The sequence below is a fragment of the Podarcis raffonei genome, chromosome 6 (genome assembly GCF_027172205.1).
Source record: "Podarcis raffonei isolate rPodRaf1 chromosome 6, rPodRaf1.pri, whole genome shotgun sequence".
NCBI lineage: Eukaryota > Metazoa > Chordata > Lepidosauria > Squamata > Lacertidae > Podarcis > Podarcis raffonei.
In genome coordinates this window covers 50,991,589-51,005,421 of record NC_070607.1, presented here as the reverse complement: position 1 = coordinate 51,005,421, position 13,833 = coordinate 50,991,589, and the positions used below count along the sequence as shown (strand labels likewise).

General features: G+C 42.7%; 2 protein-coding genes across 2 annotated transcripts; one reads left to right on the top strand and one right to left on the bottom strand.

Annotated features, from left to right (window-relative positions):
- The first annotated feature begins 120 nt into the window (after positions 1-120).
- Positions 121-6,622, top strand: CFAP144 (cilia and flagella associated protein 144). Its single transcript, XM_053392784.1, has 4 exons — positions 121-372; positions 4,091-4,150; positions 5,955-6,058; positions 6,315-6,622. Exons 1-4 carry the CDS (start codon positions 237-239, stop codon positions 6,426-6,428), a joined length of 414 nt encoding a protein of 137 aa, XP_053248759.1. The 5' UTR covers positions 121-236; the 3' UTR covers positions 6,429-6,622.
- A 436-nt stretch (positions 6,623-7,058) lies between these two features.
- On the bottom strand, positions 7,059-13,751 carry EBNA1BP2 (EBNA1 binding protein 2). The gene is made up of 10 exons (XM_053392774.1): positions 13,635-13,751; positions 13,194-13,401; positions 12,324-12,407; positions 11,497-11,663; positions 11,172-11,295; positions 10,133-10,222; positions 9,822-9,897; positions 8,953-9,046; positions 7,942-8,104; positions 7,059-7,287 (listed from the first exon to the last, which is right to left on the bottom strand). The coding sequence occupies exons 2-10, from the start codon at positions 13,263-13,265 to the stop codon at positions 7,237-7,239; spliced, it is 921 nt and encodes a 306-aa protein (XP_053248749.1). The 5' UTR covers positions 13,266-13,401; positions 13,635-13,751; the 3' UTR covers positions 7,059-7,236.
- Between the last annotated feature and the right edge of the window lie 82 nt (positions 13,752-13,833).

Genomic DNA, 13,833 nt, shown 5'->3' with positions numbered 1-13,833 from the left:
ATTCAAATCTTTAACAGGGGTCGCAGCAGCCAATCAGCGCTGCGGGACATTTAACTCCTCGGCCAATGAAAAAGAGAAGGGGCGCGGTCAGAATCCCGGCGCAACTTTCGGCTGCGACGTTCCGCTCGGTTGCTAGGATACGAAAAGGTGGGGAAACGCCGCCCGCAACATACACGAAGGGCATTTCGGGGCGCCCCGGGCACGTTCTAAATAGCCTCCCACCCAGATAGCGGCAGATGGCAGGAGCCGTGCGGGTCCCAAAGGAACCATTGGACCCAGTAAGCCAGAACAAGATCTTCTGCGAGACGGTCCGGAAGGAGCTACGATGCCAGCGCCTGCAGACGGAATACGCGATGAACCCCCTGATGACGGGTACGGGGGTATCGGGGGGAGGGGAGAGACTTCTCCCCTTCTCATGGGCAGACGGAGCTTCCCAGTCCCCTGGCTCTTGACTCCAGCTCTAGTTTTCCCCCTTTCCACGAATGCACCGTGCTTGGGTGCTGGTTGTCATACGTTTCTAGAAGATCAAGTCACTTGCTGCAAACTGAAACAAAAAACCCCAACCACCACCAGAGGGGGTTTTGGCACTTTAAAGAGTGTGATCCACAGGTTTGTGGCGCACATACACATATCTGTGTAACGGAGGGAAAGTTGAAGGTTAGAAACAAGTAGGAAAGGAATGCAAAAGCAGCATTGGTAGTTGAATTAGAGCTTAAAGGTATGCAGACTGACCCTCACAGCAGCAGCAATTTGTGAGTGATATCACATAAACTGCACTTTAAATGCCCAAGCAGAAATATGAGCTGCAATATGAGCGGTTAGATCTCCATAGGATCAGGGGCGTTTAGAGGTGCAATAACTAAAGGGGAGGGGCTGCAGTTCAGTGCCAGCAGGTCTCAGGTTCAATACCCAGCATCTCTAGGTGAGGCTGGGAGAAAATCCTGCCTAAAATCCTGGGGAGCTGTTGTTAGCTGGTGTGGACCATACTGTGTTACATGGACTTGGTATAAGACATCTTCCTATATTCCTAAACCACATTCTCAGTGTCAAGGAGGGAATCATAGAATAGCCATTTGTTGATAACATCTTTTTTTAAAAAATGATATTTATTAGAAGTTTAAAAATTACAGAGAAAAGAAGAAAAGAAAACAACAACAAAATTAACAAAACATACATTACAATACATAAAAAACAAAAGGAAAGAAAAAAACAAACATAAAAACCAATACAACAATAACAATAAAAAACACACATCCAATATTCCATATCTTTATCTTTCATTTACTTGTTTCATCGACCTCCTCACACCTCCCTTTTTGTATTCTAGTTTAGTTATTTGTTTCCGCAAATTCTTTCTATCTTTCTCAATTTTTATTGGGTAATTTATCTTAACAGTCTAACCTATTAATTAACTCAGCAAATCCTTTCCATCTTTCACTATATTCTGTCGTTCAATTTACCTTAATTTATTTTAACCTTATCTTACCATAAAATACCTTAAAGCTTAAAACTTAATACTTATTTGTACATAACTCCTTATATCATTTCTACTAAAGCCAAATAGTTTCATTCCAACATTTTTCCTAATACTCATTAATTTTACACTAATTCCCAAAATAAATTTTTTAAAAAACTTTCTTCCAATCTTCCTCCAACATCTCTTCTTCCTGGTCTCGGGTTATGTCAGTCCTTACTGTCCATTCCATCTAGTCCATCAACCTGGTAATCTTATGTCCTAGGCTCTTAAGTCTTTTCCATGTCCCTTCTGCAGATCTTCTTGTTTATACCTGCACTTTACCTTGTCTTTTGTTGATCTCTTTCTTAGTTTCTTTCCTTTCTCATTGAGGAGTAGGTCTCGGGGAGACTCCAACCCAGAAATATCTCCATCTCCCCTCAGCAGATCAGCCCATTCCCCACAGTCAGCAGTGTAGTCCAAAAAGTATTTAAAAGTGTGTTTCAAAGTCCCTCCAAAATTAAGAGCCCCCACAACTCCAGACTCCCCCTGGCCCACTCCAGATTCAATCTTCAAGAACAGCGGCTTATGCTCCTGCAGGGCCTCGGGTCTCCCCATTTGTGTTACTTGAGGTTCAGCAGCAACCTCCTCCATTTTCTTCTGCATTTGTACTTGCCCTGTCAAAACAGGTTCCTGGATTGGTTCCTGAATGGTTTCTATATAAGTATTCGCTGTTTGTCCAAAGTTTTTGACTGCAACAGTCAACAAATCCATCTTCTCATGCATCTGGTCCAACAAAGCGCTTGTCTTGCAAAAAGCAAGCACCAGAACTTCTTCTAAACACATTTTTATTCAAGGTCAGAGTCTGGTCCCACGATCCTAATTTCCACAGCTGTGAAATCCCCAGATCGACTCCAGCAACAATTTAACAAGCTCCCTCTAGAGGAGACAATTTCTATTTGTATCCATCTTTTTAAAGCAGGTCCAACAAAAGAAAATTACTTTCATTTTTCAAATTTTTGTTTCTTTTAAATGCAAAAGGCAACATTGGAATCAATTTGTTTCTCTTCTTTAACTGTCAAAAAACGTTCCATTCACAGTCAATTAACTTCCCCCAAAATTTCTGTCTCTGAAACCCCGTTCCCAGGTTTGAGACGGTGGAAATTTATCTTTCTTTACTCTCTCTCCTGCAGGCTTGAACAATCAAAATTCCCCCTCTTTTCTCCTGCTTCCAAGAGGGGTTTTTGTGGTTAAAACTGAAGGAAATTTAGACCTTTATATACGACTTTCCAGACTTTAGCTTGCACAATTTTTGCTTCAGTCTATTTACAAAAGCGGAAGGCGGACTTCCTGTTTAGAACCTTCCCGCTTCAGTGCCAAATTAAAATGCTTCTTAATCCAATTTTCCGTTCTACTCACGGGTACTTGTTTAGAGTCCAATTGTCCACAGGAAAAAGTCAGCGCTCTCCAGCAACGGCTGTGCGGCTTCACTCCGTAAAAGTAGCGGTAGATTCAAAACACCGCGCCGCTCACCCCACGTCGCTTCGGATCCCCGAAAAAGGGTTTCCCTGCGAGTAGGAGAGGCGCTCCTGGTGTCAGCCGAATCCCATGTTCCCAGGCTTCCTCCGCCTGGGATTTTTGAAGGGTCTCCGCCTTCGCGGCGGCAAGACCCGATTTTCGCGGAGCGGGTTCCTCTCGGTCAGAGGAACTCCGCCATTGCCAATGGCGCTAACCCGAAAGTCCTTGTTGATAACATCTTTGCAGTTTTCTGTGTGCGTGGATTTGCAGTCCTAAAACTCAATCAACAAGACTTATGAAGAGCCGTTTCATAAACACGTCAAAAAAGCTTGTTACACTATCCTCTTGCCTCCACATACTAAGGATATGTTCACATTACTGCTTTCTCCCCATCCAGGGCACCCACTGCTTTTTGAAGCCGCGTTGACACTACGTTAGCCACAATCCATACTGATCTTGACAAATACTATCGTTTGATGCATTTCCCACCCCATCCCCCCAAATTAGCTTTAATCTAGCTGGAAAACTGGATGGGGAATAAACAGCAATGTGAACATTTGAGACAGCTATCTCACATGCTCAGATGAGCACACTTATATAGATGACAGCTTCATGAATAGGAGTTGGAAGGTGGGGATTGCAGGGGTCAGAAATCAAAAAGATGTCAAATGTGGGAAGACAACCCTTCCCTATCTCTGATGCGAACACCACTGTGCAAATGCAGCTTGAAACACAGAAGCAGGGGCAATGGCCTTGCTGCATTCTAAGCCACTAACGTAAACATATCCTAACAGGCCTACCCCTCTGGAGACTGACGTATTACACAAATCTCTCTAATAGTTTTGATCCCAAGTGCCAGTCTTTTCCTCTAAAATGATGCGCTGGCTTTGTCGTGTCTCCCATGCCTATTTGTGGGACCCCCAAAAGTTATGCAACAGTTGTCCCCCAAATATCCTTGTGGTTCTTTGAAAACCTGCATTTAAGAAAAAGGCCTAAATTCCTGCCAAAGACAGAAGGTGTGGGGAAAAAATGATAAATTTCTAAGCTTTGTTAGTTTTCCTCTGCCCTTGCTTAAGGTTATCTAGTGATTAATTTGCCTTATCTTGCTTTTACCTTTAGTTTACACCATAACTCGAAAGCCTACTTCTTGGCATGATAACTTAGAGGAACCTGCAGATGGTAAGCACATGTTTTTAAACAGTTACATTTAAGTTGGTGAAACAGAGAGGAGTCATTTATGAAATGTTTTCCAGCAGGAATCAAAGAAGACAAAGTATGTAGCACCATACTGAAGTCTAAACGTCAAACTTCACTCTCTTTCTCCCTCTGTAAACCAAAAAGCATTATACTATACAATGTGAAGTGGAATGTGGCAAGAGACAGCTGATAGCTCCAATTTTTGTATTTCTTGTTTTTGGTATCAATCTTTTATTGGATCAATTCCTTTCCATGTATGTTGGAGTGTTGAAACTTTCAAGTTAAGAAAAAAGTCACTGCCATTATGTTTTTTTCTTAATAATGATATATTTTTGCAAATAAATATTTAAAAGCACAAGCTTCAATATTCAAAGCAACAAACCCCAACTTACCTAGCCACACAGAGGTACTATCAAATTTGACTTCCAACTTAATCTTATTTCATTAAAAGTAACAACTAGATTAGTTCCCATTTCATCTTTTTAATTCTTTACCTTTCTAAGGTTTCTGAGAGACCTAGATGGTGCTTGTTATGTTGAAATGCCTTTATCCAGGATATTGGTTCAGGATGGACACTGGTTTGTGGCCTTTTTGTAACTTGAATTATTGCCAGCAAATACTGTTGTAATATAGTTTAGCCTTTTGGGACAACAATGAAGTTAGCTTAAGACCAGTGACAGCTAACCTTTTTGGAAGGGTAAAATGTAGAGCAGCCAAGAGGACATGTCTTTGGGAATTGGGGTTTTCTGCAACCTCTATTAAATTATACAAAATACTGTAGTCATCCCATTTTACCAGAACAATGCAGGCCTCCTGTCTGCCTTAGAGAAGATGTGAACTTCACTGAAAATCTTTTCCAAGCTTCATTCTCCTGTCATGCATCTACAGAGCGAGAGCATGGCAGCATAGGCATCAGCATGCAGTTGCTATACTCTGTGCAGAAGAGCAGTGCCTGGAAATCTAGAATTAGGGCCAGGGTACAAGACTTACTGGAAATATTAGGAAACAAGATGGTAAGCAAATGCCACTTTTGTTACGTAATTTAGGACCGAGTGAAAATAAGAGAAACAAGACAAAGCCATAACACAAGCTAAGAGTGTGTTCTTCAGAAGGATTTAGTACCTGCTATTCCAGCCTTCACAAAGTTCATGCCCTCCAGCTGTTTTGAATGACAACTCTTCATCAGCTCCAACCAGGACAATTGTACTGGCTGGGGCTGATGGAAGTGGTGGTCCCAAGCATCTAGAGGGCACCAGGTTGCCAAAGGGTGGGCTATCCTATTCTATGACCTTGTCATTAAATACACAGAAAATTCAATTGCATTTTTGCTAGGTTTGCCGGTGTTTCTAGATATTTGACACACACAGAACGAAAGATACAAACTTTTTGCAATGCTGCTCACAGAACAGGCAAAGCAGCTGTCCTTCCTCATTCACAGCAGGAACCAACAGCATGTTCAACTCCTCTAACATTTTTTGAGGGGGTAGGTGGTGGGTATTATTGGTATATGATTAATTTTGTTGTATCGTTTTGTTGTTGTTTGATGCAAGCCAACTTGAGAGAATTGACCATGAAAGGCAGCACATGCATTGTGAAATTAATGAAGTATGTAAAAACTTAAGGTGCAAGCTAATAAGTTATGCAAGCAGAACATTGAAATTGATAGTGTATAAGCATTTAACAGAGCACTGTAGCATCATCACATCTAAAAATTTCAGTGCAATTTAAGTGCCTTGCACCCAGTCTACACTAAGCAAGTCTCACTGCCAATGCTTTAACCCTATAGCTAAGTTCCTGAAACTAATTCATCATGCTGCACTTGAACCAAACAAGAAATACACAGAACCACAAACAGAAAGCCAAGAAATCGGCTGGTTTTCCACACCTTTGGTAAGTGGGTTTTTAAGGAGCTTCTGGGGAAGTGTGTGTAGTTGTCTGGCATTTTAAGAATCCAGACTTTACAGGAAAATAATTTTAAGCTGTTATAGCTATGGAGAAAGCTTTGAAAGTTTGTAGGGAGTACCTGGTTGGCTATCAGAATCTAGACATTTCACCAAATGGGGAGATAGTTTGGGGAAAATATTCAAATCCTAGCTCCTCCCTTATGCCAAATGTTCTTATGCTATGGTAATATTCTCCTTCACAGATCAGTGTAAACCGGAATGACAACAGGCTATACTTCCCAAGTCGGAGCACTGAAATCACCAGATATATGGCTGCTATGTGGCGCCTGAAGGGGATGACAAAAGATAAGCGATAAAGGAACACAGCATTGCAGGACTTTAAGGGAAGGACTGTAGACATAAATTTAGGCTTCCAGACTTCCATGGTCTCCATCTTTTAATTATTGCAAAGCATAAGACAGAGGCCTGACACAGGGTGCAAGGCAGTGGGTATAGGAAAGTCCTGTGTTATGTGAACATTTAGTATTACAATAAACCTGACCTGAAACTGCCTGCTACTCTTTCTGCCACCATATTCATTTTGTCATCAGTTTTTATAGTGGGTGGATAGGACAATCTGTTTCTCAACCAGAAGTTGTGGTATGAGCAGCAACAGTAGTTCATGTGATTATTTGCTGGTAGACCACCAGCTTCTGCTGTTGAATGGAAGAGGAGGACCCAATGCCCTTAGTAAAGAAAGTCATAAAGTGGCAGAAATACAAAAGCTGTTGCTTAGTACTCTGCATGCACCACTGCTGGGTGACAAGGGAGGAGAACACAGGCTGGTGTTATGTATGAGGTACCCAAAAAATTGAAGGATTTAGTGAGACCCAGTGCAAACCAGAAAGGATCTCTCCCAATCTGACACAGATGATCAAGCTATCAAGACTTTTTAATTCACAATCTTGCACAAGGAGGATCAAGAAAGACTAAATCGGTATGAAATATAGGCATCTGCTTGTTATTTATGTATGAGAAGTGCGTACATCCGGTGTCAGGCAATACCACTTTCTGACTCTGAATGGCAATCTGAACGGCTATGTTGTCCAGGTCAGCATCACTTCACGCCAACGTTCCGTAGGGAGTCACACTTCATGAAGAAGGAAAGGTCACCCATTTTTCTCGTTATCGGGAACGGTTCTTCATTTTCTGCCTCACCTTCTTGCCAGGCCTCTTCTAAAATGAGATACAAATTGAATGTTATCATTTTACTACCTTAGCTATACTGTACAAGGGAAAGGGTGATGGCAGGGAGGGAGAGGGGGAGCTGTGTACCACAATGGGCTGGTTCACATGTAATGGCAAGCCAAGCCTTGTGGGTTGCTTTTCTGGGTCCAGGCAGGGCAGAGTGACTGAACAGTCCTGCTTGTTGCTCATTCACAGAACGCCATGGTTTACTTGTTACTGTGGCTTAATGTGAGGTGTGAACCAGCTCAGCGAATGCTCCACTAGCAGCCAGATTACAGCAAGATTTTCCCAGTTGGCAGCTGTTAGCTAATTTTTATTTATGCCAGCAGAAGACACCCTGATAAATTTTAATCATTTAATTTATGCACTTACAAATTTAATGAATTTATACCCTGCCTTACAAAGTTCACTAAAAAAGAAGATAGCAATATATAAAGCAATGTAAGTAAAACTCAAACACACACCCTCAATATAATAAACAGCAGCCATAAATAAATACCAAGAGCCCACTCTAAACCATAAGAAGCATAGCCTGATTAAAATCCCTCGAAATGATATGAATGCATTGGTAATTTATTATAAGCCACTTCTGTTCATTAACATTAAATGTCTAAATAAAAACAATTCATGGCAGATACTCACATTGGCACCCTTTTTCCCTGCTTTCCCAGGACCCTTGTGGTGGGCCACACTAGCACGGAAGTTGGACGTATCATTGTGACTTTCTCGAGTGTTCCATTTTGACCCTTTCTTCTTGCCACCAAAACCAAACTTCTGATTCTTGTAGCGTCGTTTGGCACTTGGTCTGAAAGAAAAACAACCAGCTAATTATGGCTGGGTACTTAACCATCTCTCTCCCCAAAAACTGTCCGGCTCCTCAGCACACATTATCTTTCTCTCCCTGCCCTCAAAAGGAATTATTCCAACTTCAGTAAACCATTATTTTAAGCAGCACCCCACAGCCCATCCTGACACTTCACAACCCGCTTCCCACTTTGCCAGACACCTAACGGCAAAGACTACTCATTCAGCATCAAACAGAAACACTGGAAGCCAGTAGTCAGTTTGCTTTTTCTGTGCACCCGAACAACAACAGGCTGTAGGTCTCAGACCATTCGGTCTTACTAGGCTAGTTTTGCTGTAGCAATCAAGCGCTCTGAGAGCATTAGTCTTAGGTGTTAGGAATGAAAGAAGTTAACTTTTTATCTTGGGCTCCAATGGTGTCGGTGTGATGGCAGTGAGATCAACTTGGGATCCAACTGGCCAGCTCAGCCCCTCCCCACCTCCAAAACACCGTTTTGGAGAATTTCAGTGACTGTCACCAGCAGGCACCTCACTGACAACACTTGTGCACATGCATTTGCAAATGAAAGGGGCAGTGCCACATCAATGGAATGACATGCCACTCAGCTGCCATCAGGAGGCTGCTTTAGCTGAGAGAGCTGGGCAGAGGAACACCTTTGGCCAATCCAACCCCATCGCTGCCGCCTCGCTCCCCCTCCAGTGCTCTGCTAATGGATCAACTTTTGTTATTAGAAGGACTTTGAACTTAAACACGAAACAAAACAAAACTGATCCAATAAAAGACTTATTCATGGTAAAGCAAAAGAAATGCAAGTTTTAGTAGACATCCCGGCACTTCACAGGCCTTACCCTTTATTTTTATGCTGGCCGCCAGCCCCCGCCTTCTTTCCCTGAGTTGCTGGTGCTTTTTCACCTTCCAAGAAGTCCAGCTTGTCCGAAAGACCTAAATAAAAGACAGAATAAATGAGCTGCATGCCAAGCCAGAAAAGAAACTCCAGGACAAACACTGCAGGAAGGCTTGCTTTATCACCCAAAGGGGTATATCTATGCACAGGAATATTGTGCAGCATTTAGACCATGGGTAGGCAAACTAAGGTCCAGGGGCCGGATCCAGCCCAATCGCCTTCTAAATCTGGCCCGCAGATGGTCTGGGAATCAGCATGTTTTTACAGGAGTAGAATGTGTCCTTTTATTTAAAATGCATCTCTGGGTTATTTGTGGGGCATAGGAATTTGTTCATTTTTTCCCCCAAAATATAGTCTGGCCCCCCACAAGTTCTGAGGGACAGTGGACCAGCCCCCTGCCAAAAAAGTTTGCTGACCCCTGATTTAGACTCTCAAGTACTAGATTATAATTTCTATATTTTCTATGCAGCAGTGGCTGGAGGTATCAACAAGCTTTCCCACAAACCAAGTTCTTGCAACATGGACTACACATAAGCCTTCCTTTAGGTATTCTACTTGCATGCAAAAGCAACACAGGGACAGCAGGGCTCTGAATCATGCAGGGAGCTTCCACAACCCAGGAAGCAATCTGCTTCAGAAGTGTGCCCTCCCAAGTTGTGGAGGGACTGTGATGGAGCTGAGCATATTTATCCCCTCTCTCATGTTGCTTTTACATGCAAGTGGAATGCCTGAAGAGGGATACAATTTTCTACTGCTGTAGTAAGGGTTGGGGGAGGGAGTAGTGAAGGATAATGTGGGAGTGGAGTGCCTCACCTTTCTGGTATTTCTTGATTGCATTCAGCATTGTGGATTTCTCCTTCTGCCTCTTCTGCAGCACCTCAGTTTGGACCTACCAACAAGAAATAAAAAGTGAGGCTTTCCTTCCACAGTACCCCAGTCCTTTCCAAAATGCTCCCTTTTTTGCACACACATGTATCCTTCCCACACCCTAGGAGTCCTGTTCATGATATTTCTAGATACTTATGCCAAAGGATTCCAATGCTGAGACTGCCAATCAAAACAATGGGTGTGTCTTTCCCGCTTCCTCCATTCCAAGGGGGTGTTTTTGTCACCATTTTTCTCACCTTTTTGCCGTATTTTCTCAGGGCACGGAGCTGTTTGGCTCTTTCAGACTTTTCCATTGCTTCTTGTTTACTCTTCAGCTTATGCCGAATCTAATTGAGAGAGAGCAACCGAAGTGCTTTTTATGCAGATGAAGGCAGGTTCCCTGAATTTGTGACTATGGAAATCTGCTTGTTTGTGGCAATGATGCTCCTTTTAATTTCAGAAATGAAAAGCAAAGCAGCTTAGTGTGCTGCACTCCTAAACGTGAATTTTGACAACTGCTTCAACTGTTTAGGACTACTCAGACTCTATAACTGTTGGGCAAAAGTTGCTGTCTTTCTCCAGCAAGGTCACACAAGACAAGAAAAAGCATCATGCCAGAAACTCATAGCCCACCATTATTTGTTGGATACATAATGACCAAAGAGAGAGGCGAGAGCAGATGCACAAGTTCACTATTAATGCCTCAAAATGCATCCATAGCCTTAGATGCATCATTCTGTTAATATAGAAAAAAATGACAGTTCTCTAAAGAGCTTGATAAGGATGTATTGCTGCCAAAGAATTGCTACAGAATCCAAGGCTAATTCTTTATTCTGAAGGCCCAAGACAATATGCAGCAGGGATGGGAACCTCTGACCCAAAGGCTTAACTAGGCCTGACACAGTTCCCAACTGAGTCTGCAAGACCTGTTTCCCTAAACTACACACATTTGCCCCATACCCAATGTTGTATGTGATAGCAGCATTATGTTCCACACAAAATCAATCTTCATTATAGTCCCTCTTTCTTAAGAGTTCAGTACAAACTGAAAATGCTCACAAGCAAGCTTTTTATGGCCTTTTATTAACAAATTTTTAATTAACAATTCATGATCTGTAGCATTATGCACTGAGAAGAACTTTGCTAGAGCTCTTTTTCTCTATTTGCTGATGCATTACAATCAGGCACCATCAAAATACCTGACCCAATGAGCCACAATTTTGTATATGACCAGCAACTGTTAACATATCCATTATAGCAGCCAGATGAGAAAAGAAGAGGAACCATGCACCTTACCTTCTGCATCTGCTGATCAGATTTTGCCATCTCTGCAAAATAGTCATCAGGCCGCCTAGTAGGGATTTTGAACTTATGCAGCCGAGGCAAAGCTTCTAAAACAGATGCTTGGGCTTGACGATAGCTGGAAACACAGGATAATGTATTAAGATGTTATATGCAAGCAGCCATTGGACCATCAGTAAATTGTTACTTTTTCCATTGGACAATAAAAAACTCTTGAACTACTAACATATTGTTCCATTGTGCATATGGCTGAAAAAAGCTAAAAGCTCAACACATCAGGCTGATAAGAAGCGGCTCTACTTCCTATGCACAGACTTACAAGCTCATCTCTCTCTTGAAGTCATCCTCAGGGTCAACATCATCTTTGTCAAGTGTTTGACTAGAAGCTGCATTTGTGGCACTTGTTTCCAAATGAGAGGTAACATCAAGCCTTTCAATCCAGGCCAGGTGTTTCTGGAATTCAGACAAGCACTGCTTCAATCCATCCTAGAAAAGAGCATATTAATTGTGTATTAAATGCAACACAAAATCTACACGATAACTAACATGCCAACCATGTTAGAATCTCTCCTCCCCAAACAGACCATGTCCTGATACTCCCACCCCAAAAAGATGCATTGTCTTCTGCTCACTATCAAAACAGATGCCAGAGGTTTTTGAGCCTCAAACTCCTCCTAGTGCTTCAGTCTTAACAATGACAACACAAACAGAGGCCAATACAGAATTTCACCTATAAATTTGAAAGAAACTGAATAGCTTAAGGGATTTTATCAGCCTGCAGAACATGGTACCACTCTTATTTTGATAGAGTGTAGTCAAATAAGTGTCAACTTTTTTTCTTGCCCCACCTCCAACATGTCTTGATGGTCCAAATGAGTAAAGCATCAAGCTACCATGTAAGTGGTGGATGATGCCCAATCTAAAAGGTGAGACTCATCAAGCATGCAGATAAATAAGCCCAAGCCATTCCAAAAATTGAAAAGGACTGTAGATGCCAGGAATTCAGTTTAAAGCTTTAGTTCAGCAGATAGACTGAACTGAGCGGCTGAACAATTTTATTCTGGCTAAATGGTATACCCATCCAAATGAAGCTCAATCTGCCCACACAAATTAATCCCACAAAGGTCATGTTCGTACAGCACTCACCACGTTGTTGAAAGCTTTCGGCTGTCCCTCTAGCACAACGTTTAGGCCTGGCTTGATTGAACCTTTAGAAAATGCGTCTTGGAGCTATATGGAAGAAAAGTTATAAAATCAGCAGCATCCCAGATTGCTGAAACAGAAGGATGTTAGCTCACCCACCCCAAACCCTTAATAATAGAAACCTTGGAAAAAGTAAGAAACAAAGCACACAGGAGCACAAGTGAGAGGAAACCTAAAATTAAGCGCTCAAATTGCAAGTGATTAGACAAAGCAGCTCTCTATCTGCCCTATGTAAGCATGCTTTGCTTTTGATGCTGAATTGACACTGTACTGTGACGTGCTACTGTGAACAGGCATTGGTGGCTAGGAGTGTGAGTCGGTAAGCTACTAACTCAAATTTCACTCTAGTCATAAACCAACTAGGCAAGCTACTATTCTTTCCATCTCAGCTGCTTACTTACAATATGAACAATAATATAGGGCTATTACTTAAAACACCAAAAAATGTATGTGATGTATGATGAACCCATGAAATGGGTTGTGGAAGCTCCCTACACAATTCACTATGGAGAGACGTTCAGTGTTGCCTGGTGTTACACCATCACATGAGCAGCTCTAGCTAACATGGATTAGCCCTGCTGTCCCTGTGTTGCTTCTACATGCAAGTAAAGATATTTATATAGGGAAATGCCCTATATAAATTTTATTTTTTAAGGTATTGCTATTATATAAATATAGTCCTGTCTACAACCTTTGTAAGAAATGAAGTGTAGCCCTCCACGGCAGGCTACAGAGAAATGAGCTAAACATCACCAGACATAACACACATTCTGCCCACACTCCAGCGCAGCATGATCACAGCACTAAACTTACCTCTCGGTCAGTGACAAGAGACTCTTCCGAATCCGATGACGAGAAGCCTTCCTCCATCTCTACGTGAGGCATTGCACACTGTGCTTTGGGGCGCCTCGAATCCACCGAGCTACACGAAGAACGGGAGGGGGGACACAGAAAGTGCGCTCCACCTTCAATTTCTCCACTGGAGAGATTGGTATTGCTTCCCCGCCTCCCCGCGGCCAGGCTGGTAAAAGACGGAGAAACGGCATACATTTAAATTCCGGGAATGTTTCACCTGTTGAACTTCCACCTGCCGCCCCAACACATTCCTAACGTTGCATTAAGCCGAACCTGGGGCTTCTTCCCTGCCTAGAAACCGCCTCGCGTTTTATAATCCTGCTCGGAAGGAGCCCCCGCTGTATTCAATAGCGCTTACTCCCACGTAAACCGTACATACTACTATAGACTTGGTCTTACCACGACTCCTCTTCTGGCGGCCCCTTCCACGACTCCAGCCAGACGCTGGTTCAGAAACCACGCGGAACGGCACAAAGCTACTTCCGGTTTCCGTGTATTTCCCTTTCCGGTTAGAGTTCCCCACCTCCCCCGCCCGCTCGCCGTGCGACCAGGACGCCGTCTCCATAGCAACCAGCCTCGACTTCCTTTTTTCTTCTGC